We start from the raw sequence: 20,696 nt of genomic DNA, 5'->3' as shown, positions 1-20,696 counted from the left end.
TCATCATAAGAAACAGCACTTTAGTTTTATTTCATTTACTTCAATTCTATTTGCATAAAATCACATAATGTATACTGTATATTCATGAAATTCAATATAACAACAATTTGGAGAAAGAGTCTTCATAAACCTGATATGGAAAACTCTGAAGTAAAGCACAAACTTCAATTCATATATTAGAAATTAATGAAATTCACAACATGGAAAAGCATTGACATTCACAGTATTTTATAATCTACAGGAGAATGCTTATAACATAATATATTATTAGTTCATGATTCAAGAAAAAATATCTAAAAAATATAAAGGCATTCCAAATTTATGTTGGAAATACAGAGAATATAAAGGATAAATTTATTCTGCTTAGCGGACTTGTAAAAAGTCAGAAAATGTTGGATTCAAATATATATACAGAAAGAAAGATGTTTAAAGGTTAAGATTCACCTTAAAACCAGTACTCACAAGATTGATGGATAGGTAACTCTTAAAAGTCATAGAAGATTGTTTTTATATATGATCAGTGCTGCAAAACAATGATATGTGCAAAAATCAAAAGAATTATACTGGTTTGTGTATAATGGGAAATCACAATTTCCACCCATGTGAATAAGATTGACTTCCTGTGCTCCTCTTTAACTCAGCTTCCATAGTCATGTCAGTTAGACTTTATTCTTCTTTCTTTAACTATCAAACAATGATTCATGTTGTATTAAATTCTTTTCTTAATAAGAAAAAAAATGATAATTTTGGCTTATTCAAAACTATATTGTTCTCTACTTTCTGATATAATGTAAAATTGAACAGTTCTAAGCAACCTAGAACTGCAAGATTTTTATCGTCTGGTAAATTTCCAGTTATGTTAAAGTATGTTCCACTTCTGTTAAAGTATGTTCTACTTTGGACAAGTTTTCTTGCTCTTTTCAGGTAGGAAAACATAAAAATGTTTAATATTTTTATAATAGGTCTTGTTTAATGCAATCAATATATGTACATTATAATATGATATAATATATAACTTTACAATCCCAATTAGAATATGCATGTGATATTCACCACCTGACTTTCCATTAGTTCATTTGCCTCAATTCACTGCAATCCTAATCGCCCTCTAAATAGTTTACGTGTGTTCCTCAAAAACTAATGGTCAGCCTCTACAGATATTGTGTCATCCACTCTTCTTGTGGATACATTCAAAAAGAACAAGACAGACATGTATAGAGTCCTTGGCTTACAACCATTCATTTGGCAACCATTTGAAGTTACAATAGCACTGAGAAAATATCACCAGTCCTCTTACTTATGACACTTGCAGTTATATGATCAAAATTCCGGCACAGCAACCAACCTGCATTTATGATGTTTGCAGCATCTTGGAGTCATGTGATTGCCATTTGCAACCTTCCCAGCCAGCTTCTCACAAGCAAAGTCACTGAGAAAAGCCATATTTCTTAATGACCGCACTTAACAATGGCAGTGATTTGCTTAAAACGGTAGCAAAAAGAGTTGTAAAAACTTACTTAATTAACAACTATCTTAGCTCCAGAAATTTTAGTTCTAATTGTAGTCATAAGTAAGGACTACCTGGTATGTTCAAGTCTATGAATGTTATGGATTATGCAAAGCTTTTATATAAAATACAATAATTATTCTTTAATTCTATTAAGTTACAGGAATACAAGTTCAGATAAAGTGAAGAATCACCAAGATGTAAACTTGGATTTTAAATGTAAAGCAGGGAATCTCTAGATATCACTTTTAAACTTAGAACAAGTAGGGCGACAAATAATGAAGAATCACAAGTTGTTCACCATAATTTCTTTGAAGTAACCCCTCCATTTGGAACTTTCTTAAAGGCAGAATTTTAGTTAAGGATACTTTGATGGGACAACTGCCCATACTCCATACCTTCACACCCCAAAAAATGTTTGCAAAAAAAGAGCATGTGATGTTTAAGATTTTTTATTGTATTCACTTAACGTATCTTGACAAGATTTCAATTTAAAAAGCAGTCAAACATGTATTAAATAAGTATCATTCCCTATCTACACTTCATCAAGGTTTAGTTAGTTAATGCAAGTTCATGTAGGGTGATCTGATAATTAGTCATTATCATTTTCCAGAGATCATAAAATGTATCTATATACATTTTATCCAAATAAGACCCTGAATGCAAGCATATTGTGGTATGGTAAGAAAGAAACTATTATCCTAGATTTTTTATTCCTAAATGAATATCAACACCTGTGCAGAAAACCATAAAATTTGAACAACCAGTATTTGTCAGAATTTGTGGGCTACAGCAATAATTAAACATACCCTTAATGTAATTACTTTAAATAAGCACATTTATGTGCAACATGCATACAATTCCAAGCCAAATAGATAAAATCTGAACTGGAATGTGCAAAATTTATAAAGCATGCAACCCTTTTTATAATCATAATGGTGAAATTCTGACTTCTTATAGCCAGCTCTCTCTTTGGCTTTCTTAGTTAAATCATTATGTGCTGAAGTTGACATACTGTTGCCTAAGATAAGTTGATGAAAGGAAGGAATTGTGCTTGCTTTTTTTTCATAGTGTGTCTCTCTCTACTGGATGCCAATACATATTACATCTCTCTCTCTCCTTCTCTCCCTCCCTCCTCCCTCTCTCTTTCTCTCTCTTTCTCTCTGTCTCTTCCTTCCTTTCTCTAGCTCTCTATCTCTCCCTCCTTCTTCCCTGACCCCAGATACTAACACAGAATTAAATGCTTACTAAAACTAACTGCCTATACATATTTGAGAAACTCTAAACAAGGAATAAAATCTGTACATGTTTGTTCTTCATCACTACCCTGCAGACTGCATGCATCTTTGCAGCAAATGCATTCTGGGCACCTTATATCTGTAGATAAACTTCAGAGCTGCAAGGTTAAGTGGGAAATAGAAATCCAATGACCCCTAGCTGTGTAAGTGAGCTTAACGACTTCTCGCCAGTGCCATATGTACACAGTGAAGCTGAACATACACCCTTCTGTGCTACTTAGGAAAGGGGGAGATCTTACACTATGCATTTTAAAATGAAAGTCTAGAATAACAGGAAAAACCCTACCCCAAAGGGTTAATTACTAAATCCTAATAGGGAAGGCCATGGAGAGAGGGAATGAGGGAGAGAGGGAGAGATCTAAAGTCACTGATAAGGTTGGTTTGGTGTTTCAGAAGCTTTCTATAACAAAATGCAAGTCAGATGAATTGCTTGCTAAATCCTATTACTCCATGTGGAAAATCTTACATGCAAGTTAACAAGGCTGAAGAGCTGAGGAATGGTGCTGCTGACAGTATATTCCAACATCAGAACACTCTTAGCTCATGAAATGAATAGGAGACTACTGCTTTGCATTCTAAAACCCCTCTCACCAATATCAAAATACACGGGATACACACTATTTTCCTGCATGTATTAAAAATGCACTTATAGCAGCAAAACAGGGAGGTGGATGAAAAAATGCTGAGGTTCAAAGGCAGGGTCTGCTAATTGTCAAGTTTTATTCTACAGAAATGGAGTAAAAACTTTGTGTTGTCACTATGTTTGCTCAAGAACTATTCCCTGGATCTTTGACAGCTGTGCAATATCTGTCCTTTGCATAAATTACTCTCTTCTAAATCACATCCAGTAATTTTATTGCCACAATATGCAGAATACAGATACTGATGCAGGCATAGTTTCTATAACACAGAAGTTTAAATACAGTAGAGCAGATTGCAGTGTAAGGATTTGTTTATTTATACGAATGAGAGGGAGTTTTAATTCAAGATGTAAAGTGCCTAGGATTTATATAATCTCAATTTGAACAGGCAGTACAAACACCGAGATGCAGTTTTCCATCACCAGCCAGTCAAGTCACACACATATGCACTGAACTTAGCTCTCCTTCTAGGCTTAACAAGGAAAACCACCAAAGCCACACAGGCAACTCAGAATCACCTGACAAGAAACCATGCACATTTGAAATTGCAACATTGCACTTAAGCTGTCCAACGACATTTTTTTTTAAAACATCATAAATTAATTATGTTGTTAAATGGGTTTTAATCCATTTGTACAAGAGCCAGAACAACTAGCAAAAAATTCTCTTAAGTAGTGCTTAAAATTTAAAAGCGTGTGATAATGGAGAGGGAAGAAAACAGGTTACTTTCATAATGACTCTTTTCTCTGACCTCTCACATTATGTACACTGCCTTGAGTTGTACAAAACAAAAATCAGGATATAATTCAAATAAATAAATTATATAGGTGGGTGCTCAGGGCTTTCTTCTGCCATTTCAATGTTGGCAGGAAGGGAAAAGCAACTTGCATATTTCCCTTCTGGCTACTTATTTTCTACTTCATTTGTCTGGATAACAAACTAACCCAGATGTATATGAAAGATCAGCAACAGAAATGATCCAATAGAAACAGCTCCATGCAAGCACATTTAGATATATTTCATATAATCATTCAGGAGCTATAGAAGACAAGTTTTTGAAGACTGACCACAAATCCTATTTACAACAAACATCATATATTCGCAGAAAATTCTTACTTTAAAAAAAAAAAAAGCAACAGCCAAAAGGTTAATATACACTGGGAAGTCTTTTCAATTTTCTGACAAATGTAGGATTTGGGGAGGGGGAGGATGAATTGGATACAATGTCCCTAGAAACAGGGTGGGGAAATTATATTCGGGAGACAAGCGGGCATGAATAATCAATATCTGTCTCACACAAACACCTTAGTCACATCCATACGACCAGGAGCACAACACTCGTCCTTCCCACCCCTCCACTCGCAGCCCGGGTCAGGACTTTCAAGCGGGAGACAAGAAGACGGTAAGAAAAGTTGGCCGATCGCCCCCTACCTGAGGATAGCTGTGTCTCCCTGCCTCACCGTGATGTTGTCAGTGCCTCGGTTATAATCCACGCTGCGGACCGGCAGCCCTGTAGGGAGAAGGCAAAGCAGTCTCAGTAGGACCAACGGGAATTGTCTCCGATCGGGCTGAGCCCTTCCCACCATGGCTGGAGTTGCAAAAGATGGACTTTTTTTTTTTTTTTGGTCCTCTCTCTTTCTCAATCACTCTCGGTGCTTGGAGGATGGTGGACTTAAACCCAGAAAAGAGACCAGGGAGAGGGCAGCAGGCGAGAGAGAGGTACAGTGATATCCGGCCAGCGATCGCAAAACGCACAACTCTGCCTGTCCAGTTGATCAGTTCTCTCGGTTTCTTGGGGGTGAGGGTGGGGGGGGTGTTGTCTCCTTCCCGACCTGGTCCTCGTTCGCTGCTTCCTGGCTTCTTTTTACGCTTCTCCTTCCCCCAACCCTCTCCCTTTGCGATGCCTTGGGGTTGGAAAGAGATAATGTCTTGTTGTTTCGCGCGCGCGCGCTCTTTTTGCTTGTTTAAGTCCCCCCACAGGCAAGCCGGACAGGGAGGGAAACGAAGAAAAGAGGCGAGGAGGCGGTTACACACACCCACCCACCCACACACACCCACACACACAAACGTAAAAATAAAAAGAGAGGAGGGTAGGGACGGAGAAGCCAGACCCCGAAGGGACGGGGTGGAGGGGGGAGACGAAAGCAAACAAATCAAGGCGTCCAAAAGAGCTCCAAAAGGGCAAGCGAGCCCCCAAAGGCGAGAAGCTGCGACTTCGCCTGCTTGCCTCCCCCCTCCTCCTGCTCCTCCAGCGCGTGGGTGCTTTTGCTAGAGCGAGCTCGGCTCTCTCCCTAACCCACTTTCCCAGGAGGAGCGAAGGGAGGAGGGAACGGGCGAGCGGCTCAGCGGCGGAGGGAGGCGGGGGGGGGGGAGGAGAGGGTCTCCTCGCTGCCTGACTCGGAGGAAACTCGCTCTCACGCGCTCGTCATCCCGCCCCACCTCCCCACTCCAGGAAGCCACTCGGCCAACAGCGCCCTGCATCCTCTCTCCCCTTGGAGCCGCTGCCTGGTCAGCCTGTCCCGGGCAAACCGCCGGTGCTCTTTTAGGTTGTCACGACAACAGCTTCACTGGAGGCATGCCCCCACTTCTAAAAAGAGGGGTGGTAGGCCGTTAGGGGGAGAGAAAAAAAAAGGAAAGAAACTGGATGGGTGGCAGAAGGAAGGGTTGGGAGACTGAAAGGAAGGGAGAAAAACAAAAGGCTGTGGGAATTGGGAAAGAGGGAAGGAAAGCATATAAAAAGAGTGAGGTGACATTAGGCAAGTGAGAATGAAGAAGAAGAGTCAAATCTCATTCAGAGTTAGTAGCCATACTGTTATTAGATTTCTTCTTCTTCTGTTCGTTTGCTCAGCAGAACTGAACTTCTGTAAGGCATTGGCTGAATATAGGAGTAGCTACAGCTTGGCAAGCATCATGAGGCTAAGTGTGGCTTCCAGTGGCAGGCTTGCCAAGCTGGCTGCTTCTACATGTGATGAACAGAGTCCAGTCAAGTGCTTGCAGTGAGAGAAAGAGCTGCTACAGGATGAAATGGCTGGGTGTGTGTATATTATATTCATATAAGCTTGGTTTAGATGTTCATTCTAAGAGAGGAGAGAGGACACAAGCATGCTGGCCTGATCTGTAACTTGCCAAACCATATTTATTATCTAGAGTCCTATAAGTGTGACTCTTAGCAGCACTTAAATTGGGAGCTTAAAAGGATTTAGGGATCAACCATAGGCCAAAAGGTCTTAAAACATTGAGGTCAGCATCCTGGATATAATTTATTCCAATTTACTTCCCTGCTTACTAACAAAGTTTTTGGCATATGAGTGTTTGGCTCCAATTTGTTAATCCACACAGGTTTTGTGCACAAATTAGAATTTTATTATCCATTACCTGAAAGGGACAATTATTTCATAAGACATTTTTTCATATGTTTTTGAAAACATCTCTAAGTAACATCTGAATTCAAAACTTAAAAATTGCAGTTGTCAATTTTCCGTTTTCACTTATTTTTAAAAAAATCTTGTATTGGGTCCAAAACAGGATTACTATCTCTTAGCCCTTAATTTATACAGACTTCACCAACAGTGCTCTGATATTTATTAGTTAAGAAGAGGTTGCTATATAACTTGAGGCAGACAATCTCTGCCTTTAGGATTACACATAGTCTTCAACCTAATTTATATGGCTATCACCGTCATTTCAAAAGCCTGCTATGGTCAGTGTAGGCCACAGACAAAGGTGATTGTTCCTTTCTTTGACTGTCTGCTGTCTAAAAAGAGAGACTAAGGAGAAGATAAAAGAGGAAGACAGTGAAAGAAAGAACATTGTGCTCCCAATTGCCTTGGGTGCCTGTTCTACTCACCATGGGCAATGTGCCTCTAAGATTTTTTTTCCTGTGTGAATGTGGCTCTTGAAATACATTGACCAGTTGATAAAAATGATTCTGAAGTACATGCCTACATACCATACACACACTTTTCCCTGTTGCAATCACTAATTTTAATGAATAAAATGTGATCTACAAAATGAAATGTATGTTGCAGAAAGTGAAAAAGAAATAGGAAAACATGGAGCTCTTTCTTCTCCAACCAAATATGTAGAGCAGTCTTTTTTTTTTTTCTTTGATGAAAAATGGAACATTCTTCTGGATAATTGGTATTTCAGACTCATATATTGCTCTTTTATTCCATATTTTTCTTTTCCAGATAAAACATTCTCTACCAGAACCTCAGACCAGCCATTCCTCCCCCATCTCTCTTCTGGGCCCTTGATGTATGAGGGTCTAATTGGAGCAGAGACAATGGTGGTATTGAGTTGTCTGGAATGTGAATGCTGCATCTGTCCTCCCCAAATGCCAGGATTGGCAGCTGAGCTCCAGTTCATTTCAGCAGCTTCACCAACTTGATCCATGAAGCATTAAGACAGTAGCTAATGTACATTTGGCTCAATGCACAAGAAAAGAACTTCATAGAGAGTCACATTCATGAAATGGGCATCTATATACATTTGATAAATAAATAAACAAACAGGTAATCAATCAATGATGGTAACTACCTTGGATGATGGTTTAATTAGTGCTGTTACCTTCTTTTCTCATTCCTCAGATATATGAGAAATGTAAGTTTAGTGTTCATGTTGACAATGCTAGTATCTGACTGTATTTTGGAGGACAGCTTTCGAAGGACAAAAGGAGGAATTGGAAACATTTTTTTTTTGTAGGCAAGTGTCTAAAGGAACTTCACTCCTGCTACCAAATTTCTGAAGATACTCACTAATCTGTAATTACTTTAACTTTTCCAATGGGCAAATCTGCACTGACATTCACTATACCATTTTTTTCCAGTATTGTGATGTGTTGCTATCATTCAGCAGTGTTCAAGAATGAAATCATTAAAGAATCACCAGTATTCTGTGAATACTGGAAAACTATACATGGGAAACAATGGGAGATTGTTTCTGTTTGCTATAAAATAAGACTGAATGTGTTAAAATAAGATGTTCATACGCAAGGCTGTTTTATGCTAAATCCAGATTGTAGGGGATACAAAACAGGCTAAACAGTAGTATTGATTTAGCTTTAGTCCCACACAGTGGTTGCTGATGCTGGATGATGATGCACACTCACATCCAGATCAATAAGCACACTGCTGAGGCCCAGAGGACCATTGCCATATGCTTTAGCCTGGATAAACTGAATCCTATCTGTACATGAAGATACCCTTTATTCAAATGCTAGTGTTTTTTTTTAAAGAACCGGGAGCTAGTGCTTTCATTTTTTTATGCAAGTTTAGTAATTATACAAGAATCAAAATGTAGATTTGTTTATACTTTTTAATGCCACAGATTAAATAATTGGCCAGGGCAGATGGCAATACCAAGCCTACTGCAGCTAAACTGGATTAATATTTGGCTGGGAGATTGCCAGGAAATCCCACAGTTGTAGACTAGACTGTGAAGTTTAAAAAAATCAAGAAGATATTTCTTGCTGACAAGAAAATTACATGAATTACATAAACCTATGGAATCACAGAGAGCCAACCTCTCTTGAAGGAATCTTTACATGCAGTTTTAAAATTGCATCACCCTGTGAAGCTTTATTTGTGTTCTCAGTTAAAAGAGGAGGGAGAGAACAAGGGAGGGAAGACTTCTTATTTTTGGATCCAATTTTTAAAATGAAATGTCCATCAAAATCTAAACTAGAATATGTTAGTAGTAATTTCTCACTAACACCATTTTACAGAGTTTTAAAAATACAATACACAGAAAAAAACTTATCTGACTATATTGTTTTGTTCCCCAAAATCTCCACCAACCATTTCTGTGCTATCAATTCTACCAGGACTACCATTGACCTTTTAAATCGATTTCTTCAATATGTAATAAAACATCAACTTTTCAATAATCATATTTTTATTTATGTACAATTATTTTTATATTTTCCAATCAAAAGAGTTCAAGTAGTGTACAATTGCATATTGACATATATGCATCTTACACTATAGATATCTCATCCAGTCTATCTATCTGGGTCTTAGGGGAAATGAAATCCAAAACAACTAGAAAATATCAAAATTGGAAAGGCTGATCTAATGCTAGAAATTGGAACTTATGGGTATTAGCTCACATTACTTTGTGGGTATTAGCTCACATTACACATTAATATTAAGACTCCATTGCACTGATATGCTTTTGAATAATGAAGCTTTTTCTCCCTTGTCCAAAATGACCTTGACAATATTGTGCAATAACTCAAAGCTGTAACAAAGCACATTGAGTGTAATCTAAAGCTTCCAATTCTACCAGGCAGTAGTGCATACTTAATTCTATGTAATCATATGAGTTGTTCATTTGTAGCTAATAAGAGTTATTATATGTTAATTAAATACCAGTGCATAAAGAAAACATATTTATTGGAGATTTACAATCATAGAATGTGAGTTGCATCTGCCACATAACTGCTAAATCTAGCTAAATATATCCTTATCTCAGAATATTTACTTAGGAGACAGTTACTAACCTGTAAAAACTAAATTTAATGCCTAGTTAAATATATTTAGGATTCACTTCATGGAAAATGGCATCAATATGTTTTATATGGAAAATAGAAAGCCTTTCCTAGATGAAATAAGGCAATAAAACCATTTCTGATGATTGCAGTAACTACTAAATGCCAGATGGAAATACAAAAGGCAAGGAAATTTGTCTCCCCTCAAGAGAAGCCAGATGACTAAAACTACCTTACTGTTTTGTTCACAAAATGGTCTTCAGCTTACCTGCTCCAAATTACAGAAATGAAGAAATGGAGTGAAGATTGCAAAACAGAAGACTCATTAAAAAAAACAACTCTAGGATCACTTAAGAGCAAGGTTTCGCACACTAACACCCACATCATACATACGAGCAGTGATGGGATTCAATTTTTTTTATTACCGGTTCTGTGGGCGTGGCTTGGTGGACATGGCAGGAGAAGGATACTGTAAAATCTCAAGTCAGAAGTGGTATTTGCTGGTTCTCCGAACTACTCAATTGGTTTTCCAGAACTGGTCAGAACCTGCTGAATATCACTTCCATGAAACTATTTTACTAGATCTACTGCTACCAGTGGATGAATTAGAGTTACACCCAAATAAAAGTAAATCTTAGGAAATGTCCTCCATTGTCTTAAATTCTTTGCCTTCTCTGCATTTCTCCTATGATTTTTTTTTCGACTATTTATTCTATTTCAGTGCTCTGACACTTTTGCTTCTGTGCCTTTTTTCTCTATTTATACTGCCAGATTCCTGACCTGTTTGTTGATTCTGCAACTGCTAATATTTGCTGCTGTGATTATCTATTCTACCCATTGCACTGGCAAGGCAAGACTGGTAATCAGATATTGTTATCTTTCACATCTAGTTTCTTCTTCTCAACTGCTCAAGGCTTTTCACCATCCTTTCTTTTATCATCAGTTATCTTTCAATGACAGAATATAAAGATCTTTACCCTTACACATCATTGGAGAGTTCCATTTCCTACAAATGATTTGGTCCTTTCTCATATTTCAAGTCTTGCTTAAAGCAAAATATTACAGCAACCTATTTTTAAAATCTCTTGTTCCTATGAGTTTCATTTATTATAACATAAAACAAGATAAGAGTTTCTGATTATTTTTATGGCAATAGTACCACCCTTAAAGCCTACGACTTTTAATATGCAATTCCTGCTAGATAAGGATTCTGAAAAATATAATTTTTCATTTCACACATAGATAAAGATTGCTTGTATTGTTGTAAAAATCTGAAAATTGGCTAATAGTTACTAAGTGTTACCAAACTACAAATAAAATTAAATTTGAAAAGCAAGTGAATTTCTGTTAAATCATAGATTGTCTCATGCAGTAACAGTATCTTTCCATCAGCACAGATAATGTTATCTATTTTGGATAACTAAACTTCTGCAAGACAACAATCAAGTTCAGAGAGCACCAAGCAGCCTTCATTTCAATCCTGGTCTAGATGAGAATATTTACAAATATTCTTTTTTTTATTGGTACCATTTTCCCATCTAGACCAGAGCAACATTTTCACAATTGCATTTTGTCACTGAAGGAACTTATATATTCCAGTGACAAAATTTCTGAGTTTTCCACTATTTGTGTCTTTTTCCATACCTTAAAAACAAATTTCGAAGAAACATAGCATGTATAATATTTCACAATAAGTTCACATCTCTGCTTGGAAGCATTGGATTTCATTTATATTTCTCTAAACCCACCATCTTTTGAATTCCATGAAAACTTACAACATGAAGTAATATTCCAATGAGAATATTGATTGTTCCTGCCAGATCATCCAGTAATGATTGAACCTTTACATTTAAGGTCCAGTCAATATAAATAAGATCTATCAAGAAAAGCAATATGATATTTTTGATCTTGAAGATTGCCCAGAAATGTTTTGGATATTATAACATCTTGTGGTAGTGTACGAATGGTATGGTGAGATACGTTTATATGTTTTTAAACAAGCCATTTTAGTAGATCTTTGGGAAATCTTACAATTTTGTCAAAAGAATTTGAGGTATATGTTTATTCTAAAAGTAAGTTCTTTCAGAAAGTACTTTAATGACTTTGAACATATTACCTAGAAAATTAAAGTCCGACATATCTAGAGGACATCAGGTTAGAGAAAGGTGTTTTAGATGCAGATAATTGCAGATTGATTATTCATGACTTGCATTTATTTTTATCTGATATACAATTTTAACATTTTAAATATTCTTTTTTTTTATTTTTCCTATAAATCTTCCAACAAATTAGTTTTCAAATATTGGCAAATTGTGTTTCCCAAAGTTATTCAAAACTGCTAAGGCTGACTCTTTCTAACAGGTGCTAATATTTTCCCAAATACTTTTTTGATATCAATTATTACTGGTAGTAATATATGAAGAAGTTGCAACATCTTGCTGAAATAAAACTGGGTGCATAATCATTTATCATAGTAAAACATATATTTCTGACTAAAAATGGAACAATTCTGTACTTCCCTGTGTTTTTTATAATATTTCCACAGCATTTTATAAGGTGTTTCATGAACTAAGAAAATTATTTTTGGCATTTTAAAATGGAATCAGTAGAAAGAGAATTGTCAAAATGGCCATGGGAATTTGTCCAGTAAATGAATTTGTTACATTGAACAGATCCTTCAAAATGATCACCTTCCTCCATTTCAGGTGTTAAAAAAGCTTAATAGATATAGATTTAATGAATAAGATAAACTGATCTTCAGAGAGAGAAAAATAACAATGTGTAGGGTTCCATTTTCATAGAAGAAAGTGGGAAAGCATGAAAGGAAACAATTTTTCTTTGGTTTTTTGACATTTTTAAAAAACTATAGCAATGGAGAAAAGGAAAAACATGTCCTTTGTCAATTTTCACTATTTTTACACTTTCTTTTCTCACTGCTGATTTTAGCCTCTTAAAATTGTTTTGCGCTATCAGTTCCCCCTATCATGCATAGAGAGTATTTGAAGTGTTAAAAATAGTCCTTATTTTAAAAATCGCACACCCCAATTCATCACAAATGGCTTTGGAGCAAATCTCCAAACAGATAACCACAAGCTAGAAAATGTTTGGAGGAATGTGCATAGCCAGGATAAAAACAAAATATATTAAACCAATTTTGCAAGAAAAGTGGAAGAGGGAGAAAAGGAGGAAGAACCAAGATAATAAGCTGTACGTTGTCAATGCTGTGGATACTATTTTCTAAGAACCACTGGCTGCTGATGGTTTCTTGTGTGCTGCTGATTGCCCATCATGCCTGATTGCAGCTTTGCACTTACTAGTCTAATGTACGTGAAATGATATATAAGGAACCCATTTTCCAGAGAACAAGCACATTGAGAGAACATACAGGGAGCTCAAAAAAGAATTTGGTGGGAAATCAAGGAAGAGGAATCTTCGTTACTTCTTTTTTTTTTCTTTCTTAAGGAAGCAGCTTCTAGGAACCTACAACCAGAGCAAGCCAATGGAGAAGATCTGAATGAAAGTATGAGAAGAGAATCAAGGGATGATTCTCTAAACAACTTGGACAGCAAGGAAACATTGTCATTATCTGCAAGGTACAATATTTGCCTTTTTAATAAAAACAAATGCACAGTATACCAGTTGCAAGTACAGCCTTATATCCTTATTAAAAAATAAAGTGATTTGAGAAGAAAGGTTCTACCCAGCAAGCCATTAGGGAGAATTTCCTGAGCATGGTACTTGAGCTCTTTATAAGGGATAGGGCAGAAACAGCAGAGAACAGGAACAATGTCCTTTACTGGAGATAGACATGTAGAAGTAGGTCACAAAAAAGCAAAAGATGGACAACACTGGAATTCAATAAACATTATATCAGGGTTCTTCTAAGGGATAACCCACAGTCGCCTGAGAAAGATATTTGGGTTTTATGAAGAAACTAAAGAAAAAAGTGGAAAGTAATGATGGCGAGTAATTCCTGCTGAAAGAACCAAGTGAGAAAACTGCAGGGTGTACAAGTATCCCCTCCCCCCAACCACAATCCTTTTAATTGAAGATCATGATAAAAGAAGAAAAAAGAAATTCTGGAAATCAACAAGGGTTGGGATTCTATGACAATAGCATATGCTCTGTCAGTGAAGGACTCTTGAGAAAAAAACAGATTGCATCTTGAGAAGACTAGGAAGAATCTGTGTGGCAAAATCAAATAGGTAACTAAGGATTGGACTGTAAAAACTGAATGCAAAGGGGAAAGCATTGTCAGGGTAGGCTTTCAGAGTTTCACAGGAAGCTAACACAAGGAAGCTAATAGAGAACCCTATTAGAGAAGAGAGATGGTGCCATTCTAAACATCAAATATTTCCACACCATTGAACAGAGGAAGATAAACAAATGAGGAGAACTAAGCCTCTTAATTCTGGAAGACAAATATGATGTAATAGGCAACCATGATTCATGGGATGATACTCATGACTAAAGGCACTAGAAGGGTACAACTTATTTGAAAGAAATACATTAAACAGAGTGAATACTGTACCATTTTTAAACAATACATGTATGTAGTTGTGCAGAAACTCAGGATTATGGGGAAATGGTAGTTTATCATGGTCATTGAAAGCTTGTTCCAGCAGTAATTGAAAGCTGGAATTATTGTAGAGCTGTGGGTTGAGTCCATGCCTATTTCAGATCTAACAGCAAAGGCTAGAGCCTTTTATCTGTTTAGTATTTATTTATGAAATAAATTTATATTAAGTAATATACATTTAAATGATGTATAATTTGATTTTAATTATCATGACAGAGTTATGACCATATATCCTCAACTGGTAGAAGACCAAGACTTCTAGTTACTTGGAATAAATCAGCAAAACTATTTCCTTTGTATTGTTTAACAATGCCAGAAACCTTATCTTCTACTTTTCAGTTCCTACCACAAGTTACTGTAATAAAGAAAACTTGGACTAATCAGAAAATGGTTTTTAGGGAATGACCTTGAGTTGTATTATATTATGGAGTTCAGAAACAAATTTCTGAGGTCAGAATTCATTTACTTATATGATTCTTTTACTCTAGGCTTCAGTTTGTGGGCACCATGACTTCTATAAAATGAACAAAAATGCAATTCATTTCACAACTGCTATATATCTCATAGGACGGAGGGTATATATCTTAGCTAATTGCCTCTCTCTCATTGTATTATACTGCATTATTTGTCTTATTTTCTTTATTAGAATCTCAAATTGTTTATTTTATTTGGAATGTATTGTGAATGTTTGATTTAATGTTGGAAATAATCTTAATAGATGAATAATACAATGTTATTTGTTTTTTAAATAAATATTTAAATAAGCAAATAAGATTCTGAAGATGTATTGGATTTCATAGCTTCAAATTGGATAGTAACTATTGTTTGTGGGTGGGTGTTTGCTTACTTTGAGTCTCTTCCTCTCATTATTCCAAATACTTGAATTACTTCTCTTATTTTATATTTTGGACTCTGTCCAGGAATCAATGCTGAAGCGAAAATATTGGGAACAACAAATTCAAATGTAACTCATTTGGTTAATAAATTCTTTTTGTAAGATTTCATTTACTTAATAGCTTTTAGGAGCAGTTTGATGAATTCTGCAATGTTTTTTAGTGGAAAAGGGTACAGAATATTCTGGGCTATAACAATAACTTTCCTGTACCAAGGAGGAAGAATAGCAGTGTTGACATCTGTTTCAGTTACTGAGAGTTCTATTTTATCATTCCTGATTTGCATGATATATATTCTTCCTTTTCTTTAGGAACTCAAGGAAGCTCACAAGGAAGTCCCACTTCAAATGTTATCCTGTCCCAATTCTGAAAGTGGTTGATTCAAAGTCACCCAATGAATTCCCATGGAAGATGACAGATTTGAATCTGGGTTTCCCTAGTCCTGGTCATCACTATGACAAGTATATTGCCATTTTCGCTAGTAGAGTGCTCGGGCTACCACAGGCACCCTGACATGAGTGATGTCAAGCTGACCATGTCCACCCCAGCCCACCAAGATCACAACCCTGTTGCAGCCCTCAATGAAATTGAGTTGATGGCCCTGATGTAGTTAGTTATTTAAAATCATTTCCTATTGTTTCCAACCATTATGCGTTTCTTAGAAAAGAAAAATCATATAGACTAATGGTATCTTTTCTTCCTCAAACTTTCATGAAATGTTGGAGTTATTTGCCCCTTAATATTAAATAGGTGCTATTTATTTGCACAAGCATTTTTTAGCATAACTATGCATACAACTCTATATTTAGACAGAGCAAAGCTGGGTCATAAATGTACTTAGTTTTTATGAATGGAATTCTAAGGTAATTAATTATTATTATTAATAATAATTAATTAATTAATAATTATTCCAAGGTGAATAATAACATTATTTCAACCTTTGATTATTTGTTTGATTATTGACACTTTTTAAAAAATGTTTATGCATGCTAATTATTTTTCATTCAGTGCCATTTCTTAATTTTACTATTTAAAGTAAAAATATCTAAAGTACTTTTTTACTTTTAGATTTTAAATTATCCAAGAAATGTATTTTTAATGGCTGAACATTAATGATATTGTCCAATTGATTTCATTTAATGCTGTATCATTGTCTAAACTGTTTAATGGAAAAGATTTTTAGTACTGAAAATGGATACAAATATTTAATCCAACCTTGTCTTCCTCTATTAGTTTAAACAATATATTTTCTTCCAATATTAAAAAAACTATCATTTGTCCAAAAAGAGTGAATCCTTTAGAGAGAGAAAAATTTATTTTTCTCACCACTAATTCATCCATACCAAGTCATTGTTCCTAAGATATGTTTTCCTCAATTTAATAACAATTTTTGTTTACAAACAAGAAATGACATAGAGATTATCAACTCCATAAAGCTAATATTTATATTCACAAGAGGAACAAAATACTTTGGAGAAGAGTTAATAACTAGTAAGAGAAAAACAGATGCCCAGCTTGTAGTCTGTTCTGAGGATTAAGCTGTATTTCAGAAAAAAAATTATTAAGAATGTCACAACTTTTAAACATCAGAAAAAGTTTTAAAGATTTATTACATTATAAATGTAAACAAAAAGTTGTATTCCTTTTATTATTCAGTGAACACTTCAGACAGCAGAACTCAAGGTAGGCCAGCTATCTGCATCTAATAATAGAGCTTTTCACACAATGTTTGTATGTGTATTGGTAGCTAAAATGTGTGAATCCCCTTATTTGTACAGATTTGGCAGACTGTAAGGACCTTCTCTATATCTAGGATGCCTGTTTTCTGTAGGATTTCAAATGGCATTTCCTTTTATATGCATTTATATATCCAGTGTCTTCTTTGACAGCTTAATTTTGTTTAAAATCAGATAGAAATATTCAGACAATGGGCATGATTATTGATTTTTCAATAGTTATGACTGATTTGCATTATTTTACACTCTTCTTAATTGGTAATGACATCTGGACAAGAAAATGCAATGCCTACATTTACATAAATACATTCTTACACAGTTGGAAATTGAATACTGAATATATTTCATTTTCTTTCGACTGAATAATCCTGCAAAGGTATTGTTGTACTGAAGATAGGAGAGCAAATATCAGCATATATGAATAAATTCAACATGGATACAATTCATCCTTTTCATTAATGTCTTTCCTTTATATAACAGTTATGATTTTTGGAGAATTCAAAATTTATCCAGCAAAAGGCAAAAACTGACAATTTCATTGCTCAGATCAACTGAAAGCTGTCAATAGTCTATATACAATCTGCAAATAAGTTTCATTAAACATAGTGGAAATAACTTCATACTAACTCGATTTTGAAACAACTTGTACAAGTTTGTTCCATTTGAGATTTGACTTCTACACAATTTGTACATTCAGATAAAACCTATCCAGATTACCCTTTTATATCAAGAATGCTGAGCTTTTAATCAAGATGATTTCCCGCCCAAATTATGATACATAAATCTGGAAGGGTTAAGAATGGTAGGCCATGACCACCTATTCCAAATATAATTGAGTGCCTAGCAATACTATCAGCATTTAAAATATTTTATTTTAAAAGGAAGGGAGAAGAATGAGTTTACCAATCTGTGATGAGAAAAGGTATGCAATTAATTGCCTTACCTAATTTTCTCTTCATAAAATCATGGAAAAAAAGAGATTTTTTTTTGTAAGCCTTCAAATGTATCATCCAAGTCATACATAAATGGGCTTTAGGAACAGGTGTTTTTCTACTATGGCATCAAAATAATGGAATGATTTTCCTAGAGAAGCCTGCATGCCTTACAATGGTCCGTTCTCCAGCAACTTCTAAAGAAAGAGTAGAAGGAACTATTGGGTTTCATAAATTTACTAATTATTTCATCATGCTGTTTTGTATTATATTGATTATTTTTAATATCTGCATTCTTAGCACCTCTGAAAACAAAGTAGAAGAAAATGGAGATAAATAAACAATATAAACATAATAGATATATGAAATACAGCAGTGTTAAAAGTGAAAAGTAATTACAGAGAAGAATAGTATGAAATATTTATTTTAAAAAAACCAATATGGTTACAGGATATTGTGTAGAACAATTACATTAACCCACAGTGAATCCAAATCACAATCTGTGCACAATAATATCATCACATAAATGCTGTGATAATAAACTTGTATTTGACACAAGTATGTATGTCATAGTATTTACACGATGGTAAATACACATTTCAGAATTTACCTTATTTGGCCCATTTGTAGATATCCACAATTTTGCCATGGAAAGTTGAAAATATTTGCCATAACTTATGAATAGTAAGCTGTCCTCATATGTTTAATTTAAAAAAAAAATGCTAAAACTCTATAGCATTCTCCTCTTGATTGGTTTTGCTTCATTAACTTCATAATTGCTATATTTCCAATAAAGATATCTATCTCCATGTATTCTGAAAGTCATCCATCTCTCCATGCCTCTCTACAAACACATGGCAGGTCTATAAGAAGATTTGATAGTGAATGAAGAAAATGAGGACCAACTCCATTTCATGAAAATTCCATTTCTTTGTTCATGTGGATGATTAGTGATAAAATATTTGAAGGGAAAAAACTTGAATACCATGATTGATTCTAAGATAACAGACTGAATGACCATAGTAGAGAATTCTGAGAAAAAAACAAGCATAAGCAAAACACAATTTTCTTTTTCTATGTTTATTTTACTTATTTTCTGTTCATACAAGGAAACAAACATATTATAACATACACTTACAGAAAGTAAGTAAAATAATATTGTAAGAAAATGTAATAATGAAACACATAAAATAGGTGTACAGCATTTTAAAATATTGCATGTCTATGTCATGTATTTTATTATTATATTTACTTACAATGTCACTAGTTTCTTTTTACAAAATAATGTTTTCTGCTCCTAAATACCTCTCACACATTCCAACCCATTGGAAAGCTGGAAGTAAAATATATAAATGATTCTGCCTATTTCTATCAGTCAATCCCCAGAGCATCTCTCTGAGAATAGAAGAAAATGGGACAAGGTTGATTTGTTGGGAAAAGCTGGAAAACAAAAACTGACTGGGAACTGAAGAGAAAAATATTCCAGAAAAAAGTCAGAAATGGGAAAAGCAGTTTAGCACTGGAAGAGAATAGCACATATTGCTGCATAAACTCACCTGCCTTCTTCTCCTAATCTCATGATCTGGAGTGTAACAAAATAAACCCTAATTAAGACCCCACCCACTCCAGGATGCACAGGTAAATGTTAAACTAGAATGGGGATGGGTGTGTGTGGAGCTGCCATACTACTTAACTTTGGACAGTTGCAGCTGGGCCTCGCACATCTGTGTCCATTTCTTCTGCAGCCAACAAGGCTTTCCTGAAGGCCTCTGTAGCTGATAACAGAGCTCTGGGTCAATCCAGAACTCTGTTATCAGATACAAACCCTTTCCTGAAGAAATGAGCTGAGGTGTGCAAGGCCTGGTTGCAACTATCCGAAGTCAAAGAAGTTCCTGAAGGCCTCTGACAGTGAAAAGGACGCTGGAGGTGACATGTGCAAGTGAAATGAGTCAGTAGATGACATCCCCCCCAAAATAAGACCTGGTGCTTTTTTGGAGGCAAAAAAAAATTAAGACAATCTTATTTTCGGGAAAATGTATGAAATCTGTCATGATTGCCAGTGCATATGTATAAATACACATACATATCATAAAGTGGTCATAAGATATATTAATTATGTAGATGAAACTACTGATGCCTTCTATACTATCTGCAACTGCAGTTGAAAAATATTCCAGATGACATGTTCTTTTTTTCCTCCAACACTTTATTGGGTTATTCCATTTATACATAATACCATTTCTAATTGAACAGTACTGTGACAATATATATACATTTATGCATCCTATACGATCTTTCAATACACACCTCTTCCATAGCCCCATAACTATTATATACATTGTTTACATTTTCTATTCTTATGTCTATTGTCAATCCAGATATACCATGTCTCCCATATTGCATTGTATTCCATGTCAGCTTTTCCTTTTAGTTCCACAATTAATTTGTCCATTTTTCACACACTCGAAGATTTTTTTAATTATTAAACCTTGGGAAGTATGGAGTTTTTCTTCCATTACTGGGCATAGGAAATTCTTGCTGCTGTTACTGTATGTAATATAAGATATTTTATCTTCCTGTTATAATTTCTTTTTATTATTCCTAAGAAATTACAGATTAC

At 35.1% G+C, this 20,696-nt stretch overlaps 2 protein-coding genes across 3 annotated transcripts in view; one reads left to right on the top strand and one right to left on the bottom strand.

Moving 5' to 3' along the window:
- The window catches only part of LSAMP (limbic system associated membrane protein), a 507,719-nt gene extending 502,334 nt beyond the window's left edge, over positions 1-5,385 (bottom strand). For both annotated transcript variants that reach the window (XM_087937274.1, XM_087937275.1), the window contains exon 1: positions 4,878-5,385. In XM_087937274.1, the coding sequence (XP_087793400.1) occupies positions 4,878-5,032 (155 nt within the window). In that variant the 5' untranslated portion in view covers positions 5,033-5,385. The remainder of the gene's footprint in view (positions 1-4,877) is intronic.
- On the top strand, positions 5,085-16,452 carry LOC148125273 (uncharacterized). The gene is made up of 4 exons (XM_087937276.1): positions 5,085-5,165; positions 10,708-10,795; positions 13,399-13,529; positions 15,720-16,452. The coding sequence occupies exons 1-4, from the start codon at positions 5,110-5,112 to the stop codon at positions 15,919-15,921; spliced, it is 477 nt and encodes a 158-aa protein (XP_087793402.1). The 5' UTR covers positions 5,085-5,109; the 3' UTR covers positions 15,922-16,452.
- The last annotated feature ends 4,244 nt before the right edge of the window (positions 16,453-20,696 follow it).

This window comes from Pseudonaja textilis, chromosome 7 (genome assembly GCF_049901715.1).
Source record: "Pseudonaja textilis isolate UNSWEBS1 chromosome 7, rPseTex1.2, whole genome shotgun sequence".
NCBI lineage: Eukaryota > Metazoa > Chordata > Lepidosauria > Squamata > Elapidae > Pseudonaja > Pseudonaja textilis.
Note: the sequence above shows the minus strand (reverse complement) of the source record. Positions and strands in the feature narration are given on the sequence as shown.

Excerpts from the sequence above, each read along its gene's own strand:
- LOC148125273 (XM_087937276.1), top strand. The coding sequence starts at position 5,110 with ATGGTGGACTTAAACCCAGAAAAGAGACCAGGGAGAGGGCAGCAGGCG. Across the intron at positions 5,166-10,707 it reads GGGCAGCAGGCGAGAGAGAG|ATTCCTGACCTGTTTGTTGA; the intron begins GTACAGTGATAT and ends TTATACTGCCAG. Across the intron at positions 10,796-13,398 it reads GCACTGGCAAGGCAAGACTG|GAAGCAGCTTCTAGGAACCT; the intron begins GTAATCAGATAT and ends TTCTTTCTTAAG.